The sequence below is a fragment of the Alternaria ethzedia genome, assembly GCF_023757985.1.
Source record: "Alternaria ethzedia strain BMP 0044 chromosome Unknown scaffold_16, whole genome shotgun sequence".
NCBI lineage: Eukaryota > Fungi > Ascomycota > Dothideomycetes > Pleosporales > Pleosporaceae > Alternaria > Alternaria ethzedia.
This window is the reverse complement of record NW_026056209.1, coordinates 170,021-194,777: the sequence shown is the minus strand read 5'-3', so window position 1 is coordinate 194,777 and position 24,757 is coordinate 170,021. Positions and strand designations below refer to the sequence as shown.

The window sequence follows — 24,757 nt, the reverse complement described above, 5'->3', positions numbered from 1 at the left end:
ATCGACCGAATATCTATATGCTGTGGGGTATCGAAGTCTATCTGCAGTACGCTCAAAGAACTACTCAAGTATTCGCGGCATCGATCCATCATCTAAAAGCTATCGTCAAGATCCACTTGCCGTCTTACCACGCTCGGACTGTCCTCGTCCATACCACCTGTTGAGTCTGTGATATCGCCGCCAGCTGTCATGAGCAGGTCATCCACAATGCGCTTGCTAGCTTCTCGGGCTGTTCCGTATGTTAGCAATTGCTTGATATGTGAGGAGGGGAAATCTTACCAGGCGTCTGCATCAGCTTGCTCTGTGGAATATGGAATTGTATGGTCTTCGGAGGACTGAAGTCAACATCGTCGTCCTCTTCGTCGCTGTCATCGAAGATTGTGCCGCCAGTCCGGTGGATGCTCATGGGTTGTTTGCCTTTGGCAGGCGTCTGTATACTTATACCAGGTGTCCGCGGCGTCTTCATGGGCGAAAAGATGTCGGCGCGTAGTTGTGGGGCTGGTGAAGAGGGAGGTGAAGAGTCGAAGTCTAGCAGCTTGGTAGCTGCGCTTCGTGGTGTAGGTGCTCCGCGCTGGCCGCCGGTGCGAGGAGTGAAAGCACCCGTCGGTTTGTACTTTCTCGGGCTGATAAGTGGTGTAGCTTGTACGCGGTACGTCTTGTCGAGAACGCGATGGAGTAGCGGGTCGTTGTTGACGTAGGACTGTTTCGTGGCTGTAGGCTGCATGAACGGCGAGGACTCGAAGCCGCTCATATCTGGGAGGGCTTGCGACTTGCCAGGCGTGACAGGTTCCAGCTTCGGCGTCTTCGTGCCGCCAATGTTAGGTCTGAATTCGGATTTCAATGCCTCGTAAGGCGAAGACATGCCAGCGAACTGAGGCTGCTCCTCATATTCGCTCTCTTCCTCGTCCTCGTGGTGTTTGCCTCTTGTGGTGGAAGGTGGAGCCCGCGGAGTGCTGTGTCCGAGCGAGGGCGAGTCGAAACCGAGAGTCGATTCGGCGTCTTCTTGTGCGGACAAGGGTCGTGGTGGTGTTGTCGTTGTTCCAGTCACGGTATCCTCATCCTCGACCGTCTCGTCATCGTACGTTTGTGACTGTTCAGTCTCGTCTTGTACAGCTGATTCGTCTTGCTCGGGTGCTTCGTAGCCCGAAAGTGAGACATTGGCGCTGGCCTCGAAGAACTGTTTCCAAAACTTGGAGCCTTCCCAAACAGCTTCTGAGTGTTTTCCGTATTGTTCAACGATCGGCAGGATACCGGTTGTTACGATGCGATGCGCGCGGCTGAAGTTTTGGTCGATTTCTGCTTGTGTCAGTCGCGATGGTGGGGTGCTCGACGCTGTGTTTACCTTGTAGTGTCAAAGTGATGGACTGCTCTAGCTTCTCCAGTTCCTCTGTCAGCGACAGATTGCGCTGCGGCGCCATACTCATGCGCGACATGGTGTAGTTCGCGTCTAGCAGTGGCATGCGCGGTCGGTGCCTGACGCGCTTTGTCGTGTTCGGGACGAAGACTCGCGATTCCTTGGCACCCCCGAAGTTCCCCGCACCTTCACCCAACACTAGCTCTCCCCATCACGCGTCTGTCGTTAACGATGCTTTTCTCAAACTCGACTCATACCTGCTCAAACAAGCGTGCGGAACCGTACCGCTCGACTCGTGTAACTACTGCACCCGCACTAGAATGGTAAGGTTATCAACGTCATTCCCGGACCTCTTAAACCCGATGAGGATGCGTAGGTTTGCGCCATGCAACCGACATGCCCATGGTACGAGAGGGGTTATGCATACGCTACGCCTGTTCCGCATGCCCGGTTAGCCTATGTGAGCTTTCCGGTAGTGTCGATGAGGAGATCTGGGGTAATGTATATGTATATGTAGCCGCTGAGGTGCATGCTTGACTGCCTCGTTGTCTCCTTAGTTTACCTCTCCTACTCTTCTTCGTATTGGGCTCTCGACTTGCTATCACACCAGAACAACAATTATCATGTCGTTTCGTTTACCAACAAGAACATGGTGTCAAGCTGTCCCCAGACTCGCAAGTACACCACGAGTGGCTTCCCGAGCACCACGATGGGCGCGTAGCTACGCAGTCACTTCAGACCAGAAAAGAACAGCCATTGTAACGGGCTCTGCTCGCGGAATGTGAGACTCTTCTATTTCATGAATGTACTCAATAGGGTTTACTAACCTGTGACAGCGGCAAGGCCATTGCTCTCCGACTAGCTAATGACGGATACGATGTCTGCATCAACGACACTGAAGCTAATAAATCTGGGGCTGATGAGGTCGTGAAAGAGATACAGGGTCTAGGGCGAAATTCTTTCGCATATACCGCTGATGTGTCAAATTTGAGCGAGGTCCAAGGCCTGGTGAAAGCATCGGTTTCCGAACTAGGACCTTTAAACACCATGGTAGCGAATGCCGGCATCGCGCAAGTCAAGGCACTTCTCGATCTTACCGAACAAGATCTCAAGCGCATGTTCGAAGTCAACGGTAGGCCTGTTTTAGTACTGCTTGGTGAGAACTTGCTGATAGTTTTACAGTATACGGCGTCTACAACTGCTACTCCACAGCCGCCAAGCAAATGATCTCGCAAGGCAACGGCGGCAAGATCCTAGGCGCAGCGTCAATCGTGGCATTCAAGCCCTTCGCACTACTATCTCACTACAGCGCCTCCAAATGGGCGGTCCGTGGACTTACTCAAGCTTTCGCCATGGAAATGGCTGAACACAAAATCACCGTGAACGCCTACGCGCCCGGCATCGTCGGTACAGCCATGTGGGATCTCATTGACGAGAAACTCGGTGAGAAGACCGGCGCGAAGAAGGGCGACACGATCAAGAAGTACACCGACGAACTGATTGCGTTGGGTCGGACTAGTGTACCAGAGGACGTGAGCAGTACGGTGAGCTTCCTATGCAGTAAGGACAGCGACTACATGACGGGCCAGACTATCGTCATTGATGGCGGTATCATCTTCACTTGATTTATCTTGGTAGTTGACAATGATAGCTCCGCTATCTACGTACCTGTGTCATTTTCTATTGCTGGCAACTAGTTGATCGTCGTATCTATCTGACAGGCCACTTAGCAGAACGAGAGTAGATTGATTGTCGGGTCGGGCGTAGGATGTTACCAAGGTAGATGGCTAAATGATCTTCATCGTACACTGCGGTTATATGAACATAGCTATAGCCCTGCCAGGCTATTCTAGTTTTTTCGTGTCTTTTCCTCCCTGTTCTTGTTCGTTCCAGACTCTTCGGTACGGAGCTGTTTGTGTATGGCAAACTTGCTAGATTTAGTTACTTATGTTCGCTTACATGTACCATCACATCAGATCAACTACCTACTAGTTGCCTCCGTTACATATTTCCAAGCTCTAACCAAACACCCAACACCAACCCATGGCCCCTCCAAGTCTCAGCGGGCTTCTTAGTTGACGTGGAACCAACCGACCCGAACAACATCCAGCGCAGTCACCTCACCAGCAGAGCGCGAACGCAGCTCAGGAAGCTGGCGAAAGTTCGAAATCCACCGAACTGCGCGCCAAACACATAGAATGGCTTGAAGAGATAGGGGAATTGAGCAGCTTCCTAGTCGCTGTGGAGAGCGTTCCGATGTCGCAGGACGGATACAAAGTTTTGAGAGATTTCACTGAGCAAATGAGACGTCGCATCGAATCTATCATGGAGGAGATAAAGAAAGAGATCGATAGGGGATTTGCTTGATGCAAACGGCAAGGTTCACTGCTGTACGACAATGGGGTGAGGTGGTCTAGTCCTTGGTTTGCTAATCCCGTTTGCGTCTCGATGGCCCCTCAGACCAGTGCCACTAGTCGCTGAGTGAGACTTATCACACATGGCATAGTAGTAAAGCCTCGTTTGTATAAGCACAGTTGTATAAGTAGCGGTTGAAACTATGAATCAGAATGTTCATTCCTGCAATCATCAGTGCCCCCGTTCTGGTCCATTCTGACTTTATACAAGCATGGCTTCCTACTACAGCCAGGCGAACTTACGCATTTACCAAGTTTGTTATGACAATGCCGCCATAAACCCCTCTCTCCCAGCACCATCGGTACCTCAGGAAGAGAAGATGACCTATCAGACCGACGCCACCGATGGGACAGTTTACACACCCCCACCGCTCATACAGCGTCAGGTCAACCTCATGCGCATCTATTTGAATGCTTCTGACGACCCGGAGACGTTTTCGAAAGTAATAGCATACATGTATTCTACTACGACTAATCCTCAGCCACAACTTGTGATCGACAAGGTCTCACGTGTTCTCAATGTGCTTTACACACGTATCGACAAGCTCGAGCGGGACAATGCAGTGCTACATTTGAGTTTGGAGGAAGCACAAGATGATTTGGATATGGAGCGGCGGAGGAATCAGCGCAGCCAATATTACTACTCCTAGTACCTAAGCCGACTGCAGCGAGGGACTGTTGAGGAAGACCCAGGGTGGAAGCACGTTGACTAGAAGTGTTTTTGCTTTCGAATTGTACCAATGAAACATCATCCGTACATCTTTGGCACGTGTATGCATTTCTCCATGTCTAACGTCATTGAGATCGTGAAGTGTACCATCATTTCTGGATACCGTATGGCGGCGGCCTGTCAACGTTGTGAGCATCGGCAAGCGAATGTATGTGGTTTTGCTCTTAGTCAGTACATGCGACTTGCTGTAGGTGATCGTGTAGTTGCTCGCACATTGCCCGTTTGATCACACGTGCGAGACTTCACCAACGACTGCTATGTGTTCGCGATAGCAAGAACAAACTGCGATCGGTCTTCTGTTTTCTGCTTATCAACCAAACCCAGTCGTCTCATCGTTCGTCCACCACTACACCAGCTGTCTTTCCAAACGCGATTGATAACGAGGAAGCCTTTTGACATAAGTACAGCTCATCCGAGATCTACAACTCTCATCTCGTTGACACTTCATCACCCACATTTCGAATCGCTGATACCTCGAAATTCTTGGGCACAATGAGCCCTCGCAAGAACACGAAGAAGGCTGAAGAGCAACACCCTCCAGCACCGTTCGCGGAGGACGACACCGCTTCCCAAGATGATGATGCGTTCGAAGGGCTCAGTCAAGAGTTCATCAAGGAGTATTGGGCGGCCTACGACGCGCTTAATAACCTGAACATCAACGACGACGAAGAACAGAACGTAAACGATGACCCTTCTGAAGACTCTCAGTCCACTCCAGGCGGATACGAGCAAGAGCAGCGTGGCGAAATGCCATATCTGTGTTCTAACGGAAACGAGCCTCCACCGCAGTTCCGGGCAAACTACCGTGCCGCTGTACAGCCACCGCAATGTCCACCAGCTCCGGTCCAGCAAAACCCGGTTCCTATAGCTCCACCTCCAACTTTCATCTTCCGAGATGCTGCGAACTTCGATCCTAGGGTCTTTGCAAATGCGCATCAAGCTCAGCCTGTGTGGTACTCCGTTGAGGGCGTTCCCGAATCGATCGAACGACGTGGTCGAAGTGGTCGAAATCATCTTCGATTAGCTCTACCCTTTCACGGTGAATCCGTCCAAGATTACTACCCAAGGGGCGTCGTGCCAGGTGGATACAGTCGGGGTGTTGAAGGCATGCCCCGCAACTTGTTTCCTCATCGGTCTGCGCCGATCATGCGTCGTCCCAACGGAAGACAGGACGAACGAATCCCGCTTGCACCACCTCGCTCATTGGATAGAGATGCAGCTCCTCTCATGGAACGCGACCTTCTGTTTGAGATGTGGGCCGATGCCTTTGGTGCGAGCAAAAGGATCGAACAGGATATGGCAGCATTCAGAGAAAAACTTGAGCGGTTGTACGAGTTCTGCTACAGGTCTTATTGTTGAGGTGGACGCATCTGGCTCGTGATATTCGTTTTTCCAACAATCTCGGTAGATTTTCTGGTTGTCATCGCGCTGGCGTAGCCGTTCGCTCATTTGTTTGTCTCTTTCCATAACCACGCGTTGTCATCTACGTGTGTACTTGCTGTAGCAACACAACACTCTTTATCTGTAGCCTGTTAGCAACATCATTACTAAATCCCCATTCATTGTTCATCGCGGAAATCTCGCTACATAGCAGTCATGTCTTCCTACCAAAGATCCAGCGCATCGCCCTACTATCTTCCGCTTGATCCTCAACCCTACCAGCAGCGATATGCACGAAGCCCATCTTCGCGAGCACCGATGCACAATCCCTACGATTGGATGTATATGAGCGACATCCTCCACAACGACATGCGAGCGATGATGGAGGACATGCGGACAAGGAGAAAGCAGTGGCAAGAAGAGAGGGAGAAGATGCGCGAGACAATCCACGGAGGCGGCGCGGACCAATGCAGCGATAGTATGATATGAGGCGTCCCATGATGAGGTCAACAATAGTTGTCTGGAGATGAATAAGGCGTGTGTTGGTTGTGAGGAGTGTATGCGTTGTATACTTGATTGTGCAATTTCGCGATCAATATTGGGCTACCACTAAGCGTTGCAGTGGTAGAATGAGTTTCTTCAATACCTAGCCGAGTTTAGCATGGAGTACATGTGAAAACCCGGGACCAACCGCCGGTCAGATTTCGGTATCACAGATCTGAGTAAAGTTAGCTACCCCTCGAACGCTCTGTATTGACCAGTGAGGGCGGGCACCAGGAGCTTACATGACAGCATGTGTCGACATACCTTCATTTGATGTCCTGTATTACGTAAAGGCTGCGGTGTCCTAGGGAGTGGCAAGCCAGGTATATGCTATGCGGTTGCAGATAGCCACGACATGCCTAGAAAGCGGTGATTGACGTATAAGTCATGAGCTCAGCAGTAAAGACAGCAATCGCCAAGACAATCGCGGAGTGCTGAATAGTATAACACATCCGGGATGGCCGTACATTGGTCGTACAAGCTACGATGGTTCCACGCAGGTAAGAATGTCGGGGAATCGGCCCGTGGTAGCCAGCCGACTGAACAACGGTCAATCCAGGTGGCAAAAAATGCCTGTGAGGTAACTGGGAGTAACTTGGCGTTCGTTGGTGAGAGGCCGACATTGATGATTCGCAAAAGAACGATATGATGAATGAAGCGGCGACATGGAATATCGGCGATGCTCTGGTGGCATTTGAGATCACAAATAGCGGACAATTCCTCCGTATGCCAAACACCAGCCCCTCTTTGGTAGCATGCAGATCGCTTAGATTCTCATCGTGAAACCCTCGGCTACGTAAGACAGACGAACGGGGCGTACAATGGTTTTCGTTATGATACCCCACGTCTTGGGTAACGACCGATCGGATATCCCGATAACGTTTGCGCGCGTCAATTTCGGGTTTGCTCTATCTCTGCCAGCAATGAGGAATGTCGCAACCGATACAAGGAGTGGTGAAAGCCGGCCACATTACGTCTTGTATTCAGCATATGACTTCGAGTCTTTCTAGGCGCTACACAAACCCTGATGCCTCACTGCACCTCGGTACAGTCGTCTGTCGAGGAGCGCGTTCGTTCTTGTGCGATCGACGCGGTCGCGTTGTTTGCTCAACTTTGTTAGCGGTCGGCTAGACAAAAAGACGTGGCTGAGCTTTTGCCTCCGCCCAGAAGCTTGGGTGAATGAAGAATAGCTTCCGATGATAGACCGCTCCCGCAATGACAACACAATGCTCCTTATTGGTAGACCCTACGCAGTCTATCGTCGCCCTAGGTCAAGACTCACGATGCGAAACGTTTGAGTGGCACTGGTGACCCTGGAGCCAACTCAACTCCCGAATTGTGAGATCCTGCTTTTGGCACACGTGGACCATTCTGTCTGCCTCAGGCGTGCTCTGTCTATGGTATAAGATCAGCTCATACTCATCCGTCATCTTCTCACAGAATTCCGCACATCATTATACCCTTACTTGTCGCTTGGTTTTGCGACAGGCATCGTTTCTACCAGTCGCGATAGCATCGAAGCGATGTATGAAATTGCTCCTTTCAAACGGCATAAACGACATGGCATGCGGGGATACCAATGGCCAGCTTTCGATCTAGGAGGTTTTGGCGGCCATGGTGGTATGGGTGGTCTGGGAGGGTATCCATTGTGGGATACCGGCTTTGATACTCCATACTACGACGTGCCGGGCTCAGTCGAACAGGCGACGCGATCACATGTTGAGGCCCAAACCGAGTTTGAGAAAGCAAAGGAAAAGTACGAGGAAGCCAAGAAGAAGTTCGAGGAATGTGAGAAGAAAGGTAAGTAATCTCCACGTATCCATGTGAAGCATACGCTGACTTTGCTCCTGTGCCAGTGGAGAAAGCCGAGCAAATGCTGAACTTGGCGAAGCATCGTGCTGGAGGTTGGTGGAATTGATGCAGTCATTGTTGAGTGGCTGCTGGCAGCACAACGTGGGTGGGGGCGAGGAAAAGCCCGTTGGTGTCTCAAGCTCCGGGGATAGACGACCCGTGTAACTTTGGTTTCGCGTTGTTCCGTTTGGTGGAGATCTTGTTTTAGCCTGCAAGGAGCTGCAAATGCATCGTTGGCCAGGAAGAGATGAATGGATGCGCCGTAAGCTAAGTAAACTTGAGCTAGAGGCAAATGAAGGCGCCCCAGCCCTACACGTATGTGTAATTACATCATACAGTGTGTTGTATAGAGACCGGTGGCCACACGATACTAGCTAAGGTATATGCTATGGCGTCTCCGTTTGGCGCGGCCGATCGTGGTGTGGGTGCTATCGTAGCAGGTATGTATTACGTTTGGACATCGCTTTCGTTTCGTTGTTCGTCGTTCGTCATCTGGCTGATAATCTGTGTTGGTCAAATCAAAATCTTGGACATATAATTGCTTCGTCTAGGCCTCCAGTATGAGTGCAACCTGGGCAGTTATCGCACCAAAGCGCCACGATACCTTCCAACATGACCGCTCATGCTGCTTCAACTGCTCGCGAAGCTCAGGCTTCCAAGGCCACAGGTGTACCTCGTGCACGACCCGCTCACGAAGAAGTCGAGTATGATTCTGAAGCTGAAACTTTGGTCGGGAGTGAGTCTGATGATGACGGTGATGCTCGTCCAGCACCGGCCAACAATCAGCCTGCAGCTCGTCACGAAGCTGCCCGGCGGCTTCCAGCTAACGAGCCCTGCAAGTCTTCTCAGGGCGACATAAACGCAGCGGTCCGCGCACAAAAGGCGAAAGAGATGGAGAACGCGGTCCAACGGTCCGAGTCGCTCATTGGGAGCGCTGGGCGAAAGGCATAATGCAAGAATTCCTGGCGAGCGTGAATTGGCGACACGAGCCTGGTCGTATTTCGATTTTGAGAAGGACTTTACGCGACAAAGACTGCGGTGCGAAGCTGGCAAGGATTGTTGAAAGCGAAAGATGGGGAGCTTCAGTGTGACCGCAAAGACGCGTGCGCGTCGAGTATCTCGCGCTAGTATGTTTGCAGCTTAGATCAACCACGCCGCTTTGTGATTCTGTCGTCTATCCCCGCGCGATCGCGAAACATCTCCTACCTCCCTGTGCTTCACCCATTTCAACGTGTTACTTGTCATATAGGACCTTGTTCCATCATGGATTCGGCTCCGAGGCCACCCTCTCCGCCTACCTTTAGATCCCGGGTTAAGCGGTATACGGAAGACACCCAGAACGTAGCGGCATGGCTTCGCCAGACCGCTTTGAACTGCGGATATGCCGCCAGCACTGCATCATCAAGCGTAGAATCTTGTAACGGAAAGAAAGCCGAATATCTCATCAAGACGTCTGAGTTCATTCCCATGGCTGAGGCCATCGCGGCGCACAAACCCCAACCCACGATTCCGCAAGATGTGTTAGCCACAATTTCCCGAGCTATGAGACTGCGCCGCAGAGAAACCCGATACGTCAAGTTATTCGGCGCGAAATGTAGGCAAAGCCAGCTCGGAGACAGCACACATACCCATTTCACCGAGAAGGTGCTGGGCAAGGTTCGAGACGTGCTGCGGCCAATAGTCCAACCTCCTGCACCTGAACCCCAGGCAACTACCGCATCGTCACTCAGCGAGAAGCTTGCTTCGTTCTTCGGTTCTGAAACCGACGAAGCCGACAATATCAGCGATGAACCTTTCAACAATCTCACACCCGTACACATCGACTTCGATGATATGGAGGTTGAAGACGAATTCTTCTTGGCTATTGATGCCTTCATGGAGGACGTTTTCGTTATGCGTCAATACGTTGAGTACATTTGGACTATGTACAAGGAATCCGTGATGGAGAACAACGTCTGCTCGCTGTTGACGAATACAGCAATAGATGTCGTTCGTCTAGCTGAGAATGAATTTGCTAAGCTGATCAAGCGACCCAAACGCTTTCCGGCAGACAAATTTCCTGTCTGGACGCTTCCAGCATTATTGTTCTATAAGCGGACCCCTACGCTGGAAGATAGATTTACGTACGAGGAATTTTCGGGTCTGATGCCAATCAAGCTGCTTCGCAAGGACGTTGAGGACCAGAGCGATTTCGCCTTGTTCTCGGTCTTTTCAGGGCTCAAATGGTATCTCTACACTACTCCCGAGCAAGGTCCCTGCACGCTTGACCCCGCTCGATTCAAGCAATCAGAGATAAACTGGCACCCGCACCTGCCACAGGTCGTCGAGATGTGCCAAATGATGCAGTGGCAAGCCGGGATTCAGTTCTCTCCCGAGTTTGAAGGCTTTCCTGACGGCGTTGCTGAAGACGAAATCGCGAGAGGTGTTCGGTATATGACTAAACACAGAGAGATTCCGATCTGGGTGCAGTTCGCTGCTCAGACTTATATCGACATTCAAGATGTACTGGACAGTCTTCTGGATGCGCCATTGAAAGAGCTGCACAAGTGGGTGGCAACATCCAGCTTCAGATTGGATGAGTTTCTCTCTGACAATGCCCGCCTCCGCACGTGGGATCTCACATTGCACGAGCAATTCACCAAACTTACAGGAAGTCTTCTCAAGAGTCAACGATCGCTAGAGCTTTGGCTTAAGCACGATGTGTTCAAGAAGAGTCTAGCAAAATTTTCACCCCCTCATCTGTCCAAATTTAAGCGTGAGGAGAACGCGCTATTACGTCGACATCCATTAGGTTGCGGTGTGCTCCAGTACAATATGTTCGCCAATCTGCATAAACATGGTCTTCAGCTTGAACAGACCTCGGACTGTATCAGACCCATGATATACCTCTACGCGGCGACTCGCCTACTGGTCAAAGATCCCCCAGCATGGCCCGACATGGAATTGCTCATTCTTCGCCAAGATCCCAAACGACTGTTCTTTGGCAAGGAAAGACCAGCGGACTACCAAGAGGTCTTGAAGCATTTTGAATGGGCATTTGGGGAGAGGGACCAGAATCCTTGCCCTGAACGAGTGCAACATCTTGTGGACCCTAGCATATTGACAGGTATCTTCCACGACCGGTTCAATCACCGCGTGGAAAATAGCGAAGAGATTGATACAGTAGTGTCGAAGTGGGAAGCACTGGTTAGCAGCAAAGAAGGCATGACGCATATGCTTCGTCAAACGAACTTCCCTACAGCGAGGCACACTGAAGCCATAGAAGCACTTCAGAAGCAGACTCAGAACAATAAGCCAGATGCGGTACTCAACCGGCTCAGTACGTGGCTAGAGGCGGATGCTATCGATCTCAACTTTGACTGGCTGACCTTGCACAACATGTGCGTATCCTTTTGGGGTGATCTTTACCCCAGGCTCGTCGAGTCCAGGAAAACCCTGTCCTTCAAACCAGAAACTTTCCGCAAGACGCCTCGCCCACAAATTGGCCTCGTTAGACAAATACTGCGCGAAGCGGTCCAAGCCTACAACACTTCTCAGAATTTAGCACTTGAAAGCTCTGCATATACGTACGGGCAGGGTCTTCGGATTGCGGCTGCTCTGTTGAAAGAGACAGTGACGGCGCCAATGGATAGCACGAAATGGGGTCCCACCACGGAAGGCGATATCTGTATTCGTGCCACGATGATACAAGCTTCTAGTTCTGCGCAAATATTGCACTATCCGGGCGCCTACTACATGATACCCGGTCCGGCACATTTGTCAGAGCTCTATCGGGGCTGGGACATGACGGTTTTGGACGACTTTCACACAGTGCAGGTTGCTGGTCTTTCTCACATAAAGTTGGAACATTTTCATAAGAAGAGAAAAAAGGAGCTGAAACAGCAACTCGACGAGGACGATATCTTTCGAAAGCAGGCAGCAAATGTTGAACGAAAGAACTCTGAGCAAGGCTCATCAGCGCAGAAATCTACGAAGAAGCCAAAGAACCAAAAGAAGAAGAAGAAGGGTAAAGGCACAACCTTTTAATGCAAGATGTATCGAATAGGCTAGGAGGACGGCGATGCCTTTTACCAAATACGTGGCCTGTACAAAGAGTCTTAGTGTCCATGTGTCGTACCCCTAGGGTATTCACGTCGCCTTTCGCTTATAGAGATTTAGATTTAGCGACCATGTATTCTTCAAGGTGTCATTAGTTTTCGCGTACAGCTCGCTCAAAATAGTTGTCTTCGTGAAATGCCGCGTCTTCACACTGTGTCCTCTTGCTCGCCTCATCGCCTTTGCCGCAGCGCCATTAGTATCCCCATCTCCAAATTCCATGAAAAGGTCAACAGTCAGATCTTAGAGCTGCACTTCATGTGCGAGAGGGCCGCCAGCGACGGATTGTGATGGTGTCCTCGCTGCAAGCCGCAGCAAGAGCATGGATACATGTACGTACATGTATCCAATCTTAACGTATTCATCACTTGTCAGGTCTCGTAATGTCTCGGCATACATGTAGCGCTGAGACTCTTCACAGTCAAGAATACCGTTGATCTTATCATACTTAATCTTGTTGACCTTGGGAGGTTTAAACAATTGCGAAGGAGGTTGGGGAAAGGGCACATCCAAATGACGTCATCGCCGTTCGGTCTTGGCAAGATTAGCTTCTCGCGTCGCGGCGCGTCCTCACAGCCTGACACCTTATGCACACACTGCCATCTTCAAGCCTTGTTATCGCTTATGCGCAAGCTCGTATCCAATCTCGGACTCTGAACATCTCGGCCGACTTTAACTTCACGATCGATCCCCGTCGCGTCGCGTAGCCCGTATTCTGCCACCTTTCTCGAGAGTACTATCACATTCTTCCGACATCCGGGCTCTACGCACTCGACAACCGCTGTTCAATATTCTACATCGCCCTTAGGAAATACCAATCGTCTCAACATATTGGCTCGTAGGGGATTTGAGGCCTCGTTCGTGACCATGCCCAGGTGTAGCGCTCACCTTGCGTTGCCCATTGCGGATACCGATCTATCCATGGATCCTTCGGGACTTCGTCATGTTAAGGCCGCAGCTGTATCTTTCATGTTGCGGGATCTTTAACATATGACCATGCGATAGCGCCTCAACACAGCCAACCCACACTTCTAACTGTCTAGAGACGTTATGCCGATCTCTGACACCCGATATGCCGAAAGACACTCGGAGTTTTGAACGAACGCCGAAGTCGAGGCGTGCCATAACAAGTTCTCCTCTTTACCTAACCGATAGTTCAACCACCACTCATTCCTTCGGCGGTACTAGTGCCTCGATCTTGGCAGTCCTCGTTGCTCCCAATGACAGAAGCGGGGGACGGCTTGGCACATGCAAAGACACTATCTCGCAGCGATAAGATACACCACAGCATGTAACCCCACCTTTCCGCCAGGTGGGTTAACGACGCATCAAGGCTACGACTTCCTATACAGCAATAGTCTCATGCGTCGCGGATACGAAGCATTCATAATGTTACGGTCGGTTTCCCACAAGATTCGGATGTTTCAACCTGATAAAACACTGGACAGGACCCTGAAGATATGGGATAGCAGCAAGACATGTGCTCTGCTGGTTACGAACAAGATGGTAACAGATACCAGACATAAGGTCAAGTTCGAGACAGAGTGTACGAAGATATGGACTGTAAGACGCGGTGATGTCCGTGCTGCGCCCTTCCCCGGAAGTGGTCAGGCTGAGTGGAGACTGTTCCTTGCAGGCCCTTACTACCTCTGATTCCTCTTCTTATCGTTGTTCGAGCCTGAGATACCATCTTTCCTCGTTGTCATCGTCGCAAGTCACTAGAGCCTTATCTGGGACCGCAGCGCTCGCGACGGTGTATAAAGTGTAAGAGAAGTGCCGGAAAATGTCCACAGCATCCTTTGCTAGTACCGCTGATCAACATGCGTTGCTCAGCTCTGGTCTCGGCCGTTCTTTTCGGTATAGCGAGCTCTTCCACCATCCCCTTCCTTGGATATGATAGAAGAGTAGCGCGAGACTACTTTGACAAACGCACCGACAATGGAACGGCATACTCTTGCTTGACTGAGGCTGCTACCACCACAGTAGCACCAAAGACTAACCCATGGGCTCCTTTGACACCGGATGAGAATCTCGCTGTCTGGACAATGCTCCATTCGCCATCCTCCGGTCTCAATCTTACTGATCCCACAAAAGCTGTGCTTACGGACAACTATGTGTACGTCATGCTCGAAGTGATGCTTGAGGAGAAGAAAACGCGGCTGACAGGTACCAGATTCTGGCTTGATGCATTGCACACTAATAAGACCGATGTTCTGAAGTACATGGACGAGGGTGCAGCAATGCCCGCCAAATACGCCCGAGCCATCATTTTCCAAGGTGGGAAAGCTGAGCCAGACTCCCAAGAGTACATGATCGGCCCACTCCCCGTATCTGCAGAAACCACGATCGAGAAGCTGGATTACATCTACAACGGCGGTTCAGGTGGTTCCGTGCCATACAACGCCAGGTACTTCGACGGCCCAAGGTCGACGGCAACCGAGCCGCTCATCACATCCATCATGTCGAACATCTCAGACATTACAGCAGCTCTCTTCCAAGGAGGTGTTTACTTCGGATCGGCCGACGAAAGAACCAATCTCTCCTCGACGACTGGCACACCTATCTCTTTCGATGGCTCTAGCGCTTTTCGTAACATCATGTTCCGCTTTCCAGGTCCCGCAACTTACATGACACCGCTGGACTTCTATCTCCTAATCGACTGTAGCGGCACTGATCCGTCTCTCTACTCACTGAAAGGATTCGTCACAAATGAAAAGTTCTACCCTACCATCGCAGACCTAAGGAGTGCATTCGAATCTGGCGATCTTGCCATGGAGTTCGACCAGACTCTCGACGCAAGTTGGGCGCTAGTCGACTACAAGCCCGAGCTAGGCGTGCGAGATCTGGAGGAGCGGCTTGCGCCAAGCACTCTCGAAATTGGAGGCAAGCGATACAAGCTTGACAAAGAGAACCAGTATGTTGAGTATATGGGTTGGTCGTTTTACATGTCATTCTCGAGGACGCTTGGCATCATGTTTTATGACATCAAGTTTAAAGGTGAACGTATTCTTTACGAGCTGTCGATGCAAGAAGCTACTGCGCAATACGGTGAGTATTCCATCTGTCTCTTACTGGACAAGAGCTAATTACTACAAGGTGGCAACCAACCGAAGGCTGCCAATACAGTATACCACGATACCTACTATCAGCTCGGTACGGAGATGGGCAGCCTGGTGGAAGGCTTTGACTGCCCGTGGGGATCGACGTTCTGGAATATCACCTACCCATCTTACAACAAAACGGCAGTCAACAAGAACGCAATCTGCATCTTTGAGACCGACATGAACTTCCCGCTCTCACGTCATCGCACGGGCGCATCCAACGAATACGGTTTCAGCAACCTCGGCAGTGTCAAAGGCGCTGGACTGATCGTTCGCGCAATTGCCACAGTTGGCAACTATGACTACATGTTTGACTACTCCTTCCACATGGACGGCTCGCTGGAAGTTATTGTACGAGCATCTGGGTATCTTCAATCTAGCTTCTACTATCCGGCGCAAGCGAAATTCGGGCCGAGGATCCAACAAGCCACCCAAGGCTCACTTCACGATCACATTGTTACGTACAAGGCCGACTTCGACATCGTTGGTGCGGCCAACTCGCTTCAAGTTTCAGAGTTGGTAGTTGTGAACCAAACCCAACCGTGGTTTCCTGAGCTTGGCGAATTTGAGCAGATGGAGATGAATATTACATACATGGCCGAAGAGCAGCAGTTGAATTGGGCACCGAACAACCAGGCTATGTACGTTGTATTGAACCCGAACGCTACCAATGCCTGGGGTGAGAAACGCGGCTATCGTCTCGTACCCGGCCGCTCCGATATTCATCTCTCGACCCTCAATTCTCCATGGTCACGCAAAAACTCCGAATTTGCCAAATCACATCTAGCCGTTACGAGACAGCACGACAACGAGCCATTTGCCAACAGTGTTCAGAACATCAATCTCCCCTTCACACCGCAGCAAGACTTCAGCAAGTTCTTTGACGGCGAATCAATCGAAGGTGAAGATCTTGTCATTTGGTTCAATCTGGGAATGCATCACTACACCAGGAGCGAAGATGTACCTGTAACCCTGTATACGGAGGCTTATTCCAGTATTGTATTTGCTCCGCAAAACTTCTTCGACAGGGCGCAGGATGGCGATCTACTAAATCGCAGGTGGATTGAGGTCGACGAGGATGGAAACATGACATTCGAGACCTATGGTGTGGGGCTAGATGTTTGCCCAGTCGTTTTGAACGAGCCTACAGCACTGCTAGGTGGTGGTGGTGAGCTGTAAGAAGCGACGATCGGCCAAGCCTAGACGCACCAAAGTATCAACACTGTCAATTGACAACGTGTCGCGATCTGGTGACGGCCACCGCTTCACTCTGTCATACGTGACATTTTATCACGACAGCATTCTCATCATCAAAAGTGATTGTTCAATACTATGCAATACGTGAACGTACAATGGCAAGGATCATTCTTGATGTCGTAGAAGTGGTATATGTTTTTTCTTCTCTTGCTACAACACCAAATCTCTTTCGTCCATAATGCGCCTTCCGATTGCCACCACTATCGCCGCAGCAGGCTATCTCGTTGCCTCGCAGTCAGGTTCTTCAAACCGCGTAAGAAACGCCGTGTCGTCGCCAGCCTCTACCGCGACTCTAGTGGCTCGTCAAGATGACACAAAGCCGCCACCCTTGGTCACGTCCATTACGTTCCTTACCTCGATAGCTTTCGTTACTGCCGAGCCGTCTAATACGGTTATTGTGCCATCACGTAGTCCAGACACCTCCTCGGAGCCGCCACCACCGCCACCAGCCCCGTCAAGTACGACGGAAACGTCGACAAGTACCGAACGACCGTCTACAACGACCAGTGCTACTACTACCACTTCTCCAACTTCTACTGAGACTAGAACAAGGTCCACAGAAACATCCACAACATCTCCCACCGCATCTCCAACCCAAACCCCTCACCCAGATGTCGATCCCGGCCCCTGGCTTAGCAGGGGTAAAATCGCCGGTATAGTCGTGGGCTCCGTCTTCGGCTTCATCCTCCTCGGCTTGACAATCTACGCACTTTTCGCTGCATACCGCGGCATCAACGTCTGCGATTGCTTCGGTGGCTGTTTTGGCAAACGCGACAACGACGATGACGCAGAAAAGGGCCCATCTCGCTTACCTTCGCGGTCAGAGGACACGTATCCACATCCTGATGCTCTTCAGCCCGTAGGTGGCTATATAGCTTATCGTCCTGCCCGGCCGGTGAGTTATGAGCCACAGCAGCAGCAGCAGCAGCAGCAGCAGGTTCCGCTTCCGCTGCAGGAGAGGACAGCAGGGAGACTGCAGAAGGGATATCGAGGTGTTTAGAGTAGACGGCTCTGATTGATGATGATTATAGAATAATTCAAAAGGCGATAGCTTATCAACTACTGTTATAGGCTCGACGAAAGTGACAAGAGAATCGTTTATTTCATTAACATGGAGCAAATTTTATAACCCATCAAATGTCCCGCGATCAGCAAGAAAGTTACATTTCCCCATCCACCGTACGCTAATTCTCCGCCATCTTCACAGTCTGCCTCGAGAAGCTGTCCACCCTTGGCACGTTCGGCCTACTGCGGCGCTTCGTCTCTATCATGCGCTGGCGTATCTCTTCCGAGAGCCAACCCCGACAAGCCGAAACGGAAGGCTGAACAATGCGTTCCTCGAACGTCTCAGCATCTTGTACTACAAGGACCATGTAGTTGTTGGCCCACTGGTGCACTCCCGGTATAAGCTTTCCGCGTATCCTGTTGAGCTGTTCCTCTGCATACGAGACTGTGCGCTTCTTCATCTCCGCAATCCCCTCGTCCAGGTATTGTTGGTTCTTCCTGTCTTCGCTCCAGCTCTCGACGGCGGGCCGCAGCTCGGGGTATCCGATAGCCTTCCAGATGCCCTTGGAGAAGTCTGGGCAGCCCAGCAGTCTTTGCTCGAGCTCGTAGAGTAGGCGTACTTCTTCGATGAGGCCTTCGTCGATCATTTCGTCTACCCGTTTGTCGAGCCGGGGCTTCAAGTGTGAGAGCTTGGAGTCGAGGAAGATGACTGACAGGTCGCATTGCTGGACGAACGGGTGCGAGAGGAGTGGCTCGGTCAACGATATCGATCCACCGACCAGCAGAGGGGTCTTGCCGTCGTTGTGTATTTGCTGGATGCTTGAGATAGCGTTGTCGACAAAGGTGGTTGGTTCCTGGTCGGGCTGCAGATAGTCTATCAGATGGTGCTTGACACCATCCATTTCCTTCGTAGTAGGCTGCGCCGTTATGATTCCTCCACACTGATAGATCTGAAGACTGTCCACGGAGATGACCTCGCCATTGATGGCTTTGGCGAGTGCGATACCAAGCTTGGTCTTTCCAACGCCGGTCGGACCAATGATCGCGATGATAGATTGGCGTCCCATTGTGCAATGATTTGAACGAACAGAAAACAGATGAGAAATGTGTCGTAGACCTCGCAAACAAAAAAGATTTGATAGTAGTGAGCGGGTTACATAGACAGTGCGCCACAGGGTGTCTTTATGAACAGAGAAGTGGCTGCTCACAAAGTCCAGGCTTCCTTCGTCGACCAACTTTCTCCAGAATACACTTTAGCTATGACATGGTCGATTCCCTGAAACCTCATTCTTCCTGCTCGCCCATAAGCCGGTGCGACAAGCCGGCGCAAAATGATGTAACAGATCCGGCCAGGAAGATGCATCCGCAAAGGATCGTAGAGTGATGTAACCTACAGCATTTCCGGTGGCTCATGTTCAGGGCAAAGTTAAAACTCACGTCGCTTGAGGGTAGATAGACTGCTAAGTCTTAGCGACATCTCAACGAAGAAGACATCGGAGAGTGCGCCATTGACTCTGACTAAGACGCCCAAGACTTTGTTTGGGCTCGTCATTGAAGTTGTACCTAGCTACTAGATTTTACGTCACTTACGGGGCCGAGAAGACACAAGGCATGTGAAACCGTCTTAGCGAATGCGAAGAGTGTTGTGTGCCTAGGTACCCGGACTAAACAGATAATAACCCGAGTGGTCCAAGTGTCGGACACAGCACTAGTCCTTTGATTGGCCAAAACCTTGGCTACCTGGGTACCGGGCCATTATTCTTTTGGCCCGAGTACATACATAGTAACACTCCACCTCGTGGCTCTGAAACAAGATACAAGCTACTGTTAGCGAGCTGTAGTTTAGGCTGAACGTGAAAGCTTACAACAACCGTATGGCACAACAGGCTTCGTGATAGTCTGCTGAGTCAACTCCGATGTATAAATCGTGGTGATGAGCTCCAATAGACGATCTCACAACTCGATCATCTGAAGGCTCCGCCACTACTCCCGTTATTCTGCGCAGAACTTTGCAAGCTGAATATCGTCAACCATGGGCTCAAAGCAAGTACACACAAAGCCACCGAATGGAACGAGTTCGAAACCATTCACATTGTGTGTATTCTGCGGTACGTCCCCATGAGTACCCAGGAGTGAATGTATACTGATGAATGACAGGGTCTAGTGAAGGAAAAGATCCCAGGTTCCGCGATGCAGCCAAAGCACTAGCGGACATCATGGCGAGGAGGTCATGGTCGCTAGTGTACGGCGGCGGGACCATGGGGTTGATGGGCGTACTCGCCGGCAACGTAGTCGCATCCCAGGGATCCGACGCGGTACATGGCATCATTCCACGTGCTCTTCTACTGGGCGGGCCGCCGCCCGCGCCGGAGCAATTCGGGCGTACAACGGTCGTGGACAACATGCACGAGCGTAAGCGGATGATGGCTGAGGAGGCTGATGCCTTTGTGGCGCTTCCTGGTGGTTTCGGGATGCTCGAGGAGTTACTCGAGATGACGACATGGAGCCAGCTAGGCATTCACGCGAAGCCGGTGGTTGTACTCAATGCATCCGGCTTCTTTGACGGTGTGTTTGAGTGGATGCAAACTGCGATCAAGTCTGGCTTCATCCCTGACGTTCAAGGGGGCTTGATTGGGCAGGCTCGTACAGTCGAGGAGCTGGAGAGGTTAGTCACTGCTAGAGAGCCTGTTGAGGGGCGATACACGTTCCTTAGATGGACAGGAAAGAAGGATGAGGAGAACGCAGATGGTGAAGACTTGGGGAGCCGAAATGATCTTGTCTCTCCGTAAGCGTTCAATCAACACATGTAGCTTAAAACATATTCACCATCTTACTCTGTCTTCTTGAATAACCATGACCAATATAGGTAGTGCGAGATAAATGTATTGCCCATTGTTCGGATCTTACGAATTAGGCATGCAGAGGCACTGCTAGTCATCGCTTCGCCTCGCTCAAGCCATGAAACTGATACAACGAAATCCTTTCGTCAACGTGCAACCTTACCTCTCAAGCCATGCCTACTCATCAAACTCGCATCACTCCTTGCTCTTCTCCTCACCCAAGTCGACTTCCACAAAATCCAGCTTCCCATTCTCCTTCCTCACACCACTATATTGCACAAGCAGTTCTGAAGATACGCGCGCACTGCGACTATCGCCTAGATCCCCACCCTGGTGGCCGTCGCCGACATACGGTGAGGGGTCATTGTCTTGGAGCTCGATCTTACCTTCAGATTCGATATCCTTGCTTTGTTTAGCCGCACGAGATTTGCGCCATTTGAGAATAAAGAAGAAGACTGTGTAGATTACGACTATACTCGTCGCTGCACCAGCGACAGCAAGACCGATGATAAGGGGACGGTGGTCGGGAATGAGGATTGGCGAGGACGGTGAGCTACGCTTAGTCTTGGCGTGGTTGGGCCAGGTAAAGCCGGATAGGGTTGACATGGTCGCTGTGGTTATGGATTTCGGGGGCAAGTTGGTGGTGCGTATGTAGTGTTCGTGAGGATGGTATAAAGAAGACAATACCGGGTGGAGCGCTTTAATTTCCCTGTCCGGCTGACGAAATGACGAAAGACTGAGAAGCTTCGTGGTAATTTCGGATGAAGTAGTTGTAGTGTTGTGTACTTGGATAGTGATGTCCGTGAATAATGTCGTGAATCGGGTTCCTCGACATACCGTACTTTATACGCAGTATGCCCATTGTGTAAGTACATTACGAAGACGCTCGTTGCTTCTTGGTTTGCACCTCTGAGTACACCGCAGCCTTGCGCAATGCGACGTCTTGTGCACTAACGTGTTGTGGAATATGATGCAGCGTGTATCTCCAAGGCGCGAAGCAGCTAGTGCTGCAGCCTGCAAAAGACGTGGTACTCGATGCGGCAAAGGTCCAAGGAAAAGCAATTCCGCAGATCGTCAGCCTCCAGCTTTCTTGTTTGAGCCAAATTCAATCGAGCAACCAGTCGTCATTGCATCGCCCTTGGAGCGAAGTGGTGTGCGTTCCGCATCTCCAGGAACTTTCTCCGTGTTTGTTCTCGTTGCTAAGATCAACCAGGTGTCCCCGGGGGCGCGCCGAAAAACATAACGGGAGGCATGTGTCGCGATGCAGATCACCCGGCCAAATGCATGTCGGGGATCATTCCGTGGCTGTGCCGCAAGCCAGGCGGCCAGCCACTGTGTCAGTTGCACGGCGCGTTGCAGGTACATTTCCCACCTGTTAATCTCTCGAATGAGCCGGTGCATCTCGATCATGCTGTCAGCCTTCTAATGCGCGCGATGAAGGATTGTGTACGACCAATTTGTCGCATCTCCTGCCTGATCAGCGGTGAGAAGGTGATCTGGAAGGGGTTGAATAAAGAATGCGCATGCGAGAATGCGGAGTGCATACGGGACGCCGCTAACCGCAGCCGCATCATTGGGTTTCGGAAAACGCCACCGAATTGAACGCGCGGCTTTACGTCATAAGCGAGAACCTCACATCATGCAACTCAGCTGCGATGCTGAACTCTAACAATAGAACACGATCGAATCAGCAGCCCCAAAAAACACGTAGTTAGGAAAACACAGTCGTTGACGATGTTCATCGATAGAAGAAATTTCACAATAAATAAGAGCATGAAAAGACGGCGCAACGAGAAAGAAGCGTTGGGGTATTCTGAATGTTTCATTGAAATGACTTATTATAAGTATGCCGATTGGTAAATCCCAAGTGTCGCTGTGAATCATTCTGGTCCCACACCTGTCTCACGAGAGACGAAGCGATGTCAGCTCATGGCTGATGTCGCTAACCGATCGAAGAAACTGTCAAAGGAGACGTTTTATGACGATGTTGGAAGGAAGCGGTTGAGTGTCGACCCGCTTACAAGAGACCGGCAAGAGCAAGGAGACCACCAGCAACAGCGCCCATGGCGGGGACGTTGTTGGAGTCGGCAGCACCGGTGCCGGTGGCGCTCTCGGCAGCGCTGGCGGCAGAGCTGGCAGCAGATCCGAGCGACTGGGTGATAGAGGAGATCTCGCTGGCAGCAGAGCCAGTAGCACTTGCGGCTTCGGAGGCGATGCTGCTGATGGCAGAGTCGGCAGCGCTCTGGATGGAAGAAGCACCGGAGGCAGCGGCAGAGCCGCCCGCGCTCGTGATGGAGGCAGCAGCGGAAGTGATCTCGGAGCCGACGGATGAGGCGACGGAGGCGAGGTCAGAAGGGACGCCGCCTACAGCAGAGGTGATCTGGGAGATGATGGAGTCGACCTGGGCGTTGGCAACGCCGGCGGCGATGACAGCGGTGGCAATGGTGGAGAAACGCATGTTGATGGTTTGGGTGGGTGAATTGGTTGGGTGAGTGGGTAAAGAGTTGAGTGTAGTTGGTTTGATGTGGAGATTGGTTGAGCTGTAGATGGAGAGTAGAAGGCAGGGCGAGAGGAGAGCTCTTATACCAGGTGAGTGCATAAGAACTAGCGCGCTTGCATGTCGCCATAGCCCCAGCGGCCAGCAACAAACACAGCGGCCACCGCCCTTGCTCGCTTGCGCCTCCTCCACATTTTTTTAGCCACGTAATGCACGCAATTAACTGGCCAGTGAGGCAAGTGACGCCACATGGGAGCGCACTGTCCTTGTCCTTGCCCAGATGCGGCAAGCCATCACAGCCCATCCCAGTCATCGGCAGCTGTTCCTGCTTTTTCGAGTGAAGCTTGATCCGGGGCCGCCTCTGGTTGTTTGAGCCTATGACGTCTGTTGACGAACATTTGTCCGCCGTGTAACGAGATTAACTGGGGCCAGAGGCGTTGCATCCAAGCCACAGCCTGCGACGCCCCGTCTCATCGACAGCGGAGCCATGCATGTCTCTGCAGCTGCCCATGGGACGATTCGGGCTATGGCAAGGCGTGCCAGTGCTATTTCCAGCGTTACAGTGATCAATTCACTCTGAAACAAGTCAGCACTTGTCGTCTGGCCAAGCTTTCTTAATGCTACAGCGACGCGAGTGCGGCGTCGAGCTTGATGACCCTGAAATGCAGGTGCTCACCGGCGTGCGACCAGCGACCGCTATAGCAACCAGCACCACGCTTCCTCTAGCTCGACATCTGCGTACCGCGACGCTGCTGCCAACTCCCATCTCCCAGCAACTGCACCAAGGTAAGTGTATACGCGGGTCCACCTGCTGTCAAGGCAACCAGCCACGCGTTGTTTGGGGGCCCGGAGTTCGGTGCATGTTCTGTGTACCAAGAAGATGATGAGACATGCATGTCGTCATTCCCGGCTTCGTCGTGGACGCCGAGGCAAGCAGTTTCTGAGACGCAAACCGCTCCACCGAAACCGGGCGAACGTCAATAAGAAGGCCGAGCTCGAAACCATGACGAAGAGCAATCTTGGGTGAATTGTGGCTCGACAGACGTTAGCTGGCGACGTTGACCAAGATTGGTGGTGTACCTGGCAGCCTTACTCGGGTCCCCTGTCGCGGATGCCGCCAAGCCCGATTTTGCCGTGATTCTAGCCCACAGGATTCTCTCCCGTGCCATGGCATTCTGCACCAACATCTTGATCTCTGATCGTCCTCTCCTATTCCCGACGCGCGTTCTTGATGTCACTCTTGTTCCTCATCGTGATGCAAGTCTCAGTCATGTCCCGAGTCGACTCACTCTGCAATTTCCCATCATATGGTGACATCTCTGCCGCCCTTTGCATCGTGACTAAAAGCACTTTCTTGGCCCCCACGAGGCTCGCTTCTTTAAATCAGAAATGCCTTAGCAGGTTGCATGCCACGAGATTGTGCATCCAGGGAACACGTGGAGCTCCCTTGGATGGAGATGCTCTACTGTTATACGGGGCACATGTCAATGCACATACACTTGCTTGATTCCTACAGGCCCGGTTGATCTGAAATGTTGCAGCCGCTAAGCTGACAGCTGCCGCAGTATTCGTGAGAATGCTAGGCCGACCGACCTACAGGTGTCATATCGTCGTCAAGCTTACTATGTAGACGTGCTGCCGGCGAATGGGAAGGCTATGCGCATCTCAGCTTAGCGCACGGCGTTCCTAT

The 24,757-nt window shown here is 51.5% G+C and overlaps 10 protein-coding genes across 10 annotated transcripts; 6 read left to right on the top strand and 4 right to left on the bottom strand.

Annotated features, from left to right (window-relative positions):
• Positions 1-92: 92 nt before the first annotated feature.
• J4E87_006593 (uncharacterized protein) lies at positions 93-1,433 on the bottom strand (the record flags this gene model as incomplete). The annotated part of the gene is made up of 3 exons (XM_049378195.1): positions 93-229; positions 280-1,296; positions 1,343-1,433. The coding sequence occupies 3 exons, from the start codon at positions 1,431-1,433 to the stop codon at positions 93-95; spliced, it is 1,245 nt and encodes a 414-aa protein (XP_049231999.1).
• A 544-nt stretch (positions 1,434-1,977) lies between these two features.
• Positions 1,978-2,979, top strand: J4E87_006592 (uncharacterized protein; the record flags this gene model as incomplete). Its single annotated transcript, XM_049378194.1, has 3 exons — positions 1,978-2,135; positions 2,191-2,486; positions 2,537-2,979. 3 exons carry the CDS (start codon positions 1,978-1,980, stop codon positions 2,977-2,979), a joined length of 897 nt encoding a protein of 298 aa, XP_049231998.1.
• Positions 2,980-4,990: 2,011 nt separating this feature from the next.
• Positions 4,991-5,857, top strand: J4E87_006591 (uncharacterized protein; the record flags this gene model as incomplete). Its single annotated transcript, XM_049378193.1, has 1 exon — positions 4,991-5,857. One exon carries the CDS (start codon positions 4,991-4,993, stop codon positions 5,855-5,857), a length of 867 nt encoding a protein of 288 aa, XP_049231997.1.
• Positions 5,858-8,035: 2,178 nt separating this feature from the next.
• J4E87_006590 (uncharacterized protein) lies at positions 8,036-8,339 on the top strand (the record flags this gene model as incomplete). The annotated part of the gene is made up of 3 exons (XM_049378192.1): positions 8,036-8,041; positions 8,125-8,221; positions 8,251-8,339. The coding sequence occupies 3 exons, from the start codon at positions 8,036-8,038 to the stop codon at positions 8,337-8,339; spliced, it is 192 nt and encodes a 63-aa protein (XP_049231996.1).
• Positions 8,340-9,535: 1,196 nt separating this feature from the next.
• On the top strand, positions 9,536-12,298 carry J4E87_006589 (uncharacterized protein; the record flags this gene model as incomplete). The annotated part of the gene is made up of 1 exon (XM_049378191.1): positions 9,536-12,298. The coding sequence occupies one exon, from the start codon at positions 9,536-9,538 to the stop codon at positions 12,296-12,298; it is 2,763 nt and encodes a 920-aa protein (XP_049231995.1).
• Positions 12,299-14,187: 1,889 nt separating this feature from the next.
• On the top strand, positions 14,188-16,647 carry J4E87_006588 (uncharacterized protein; the record flags this gene model as incomplete). Its single annotated transcript, XM_049378190.1, has 2 exons — positions 14,188-15,415; positions 15,464-16,647. 2 exons carry the CDS (start codon positions 14,188-14,190, stop codon positions 16,645-16,647), a joined length of 2,412 nt encoding a protein of 803 aa, XP_049231994.1.
• A 1,262-nt stretch (positions 16,648-17,909) lies between these two features.
• Positions 17,910-18,797, bottom strand: J4E87_006587 (uncharacterized protein; the record flags this gene model as incomplete). Its single annotated transcript, XM_049378189.1, has 1 exon — positions 17,910-18,797. The coding sequence occupies one exon, from the start codon at positions 18,795-18,797 to the stop codon at positions 17,910-17,912; it is 888 nt and encodes a 295-aa protein (XP_049231993.1).
• Positions 18,798-19,762: 965 nt separating this feature from the next.
• On the top strand, positions 19,763-20,519 carry J4E87_006586 (uncharacterized protein; the record flags this gene model as incomplete). The annotated part of the gene is made up of 2 exons (XM_049378188.1): positions 19,763-19,838; positions 19,888-20,519. The coding sequence occupies 2 exons, from the start codon at positions 19,763-19,765 to the stop codon at positions 20,517-20,519; spliced, it is 708 nt and encodes a 235-aa protein (XP_049231992.1).
• Positions 20,520-20,765: 246 nt separating this feature from the next.
• J4E87_006585 (uncharacterized protein) lies at positions 20,766-21,176 on the bottom strand (the record flags this gene model as incomplete). The annotated part of the gene is made up of 1 exon (XM_049378187.1): positions 20,766-21,176. One exon carries the CDS (start codon positions 21,174-21,176, stop codon positions 20,766-20,768), a length of 411 nt encoding a protein of 136 aa, XP_049231991.1.
• A 1,411-nt stretch (positions 21,177-22,587) lies between these two features.
• J4E87_006584 (uncharacterized protein) lies at positions 22,588-23,028 on the bottom strand (the record flags this gene model as incomplete). Its single annotated transcript, XM_049378186.1, has 1 exon — positions 22,588-23,028. One exon carries the CDS (start codon positions 23,026-23,028, stop codon positions 22,588-22,590), a length of 441 nt encoding a protein of 146 aa, XP_049231990.1.
• Positions 23,029-24,757: the final 1,729 nt, after the last annotated feature.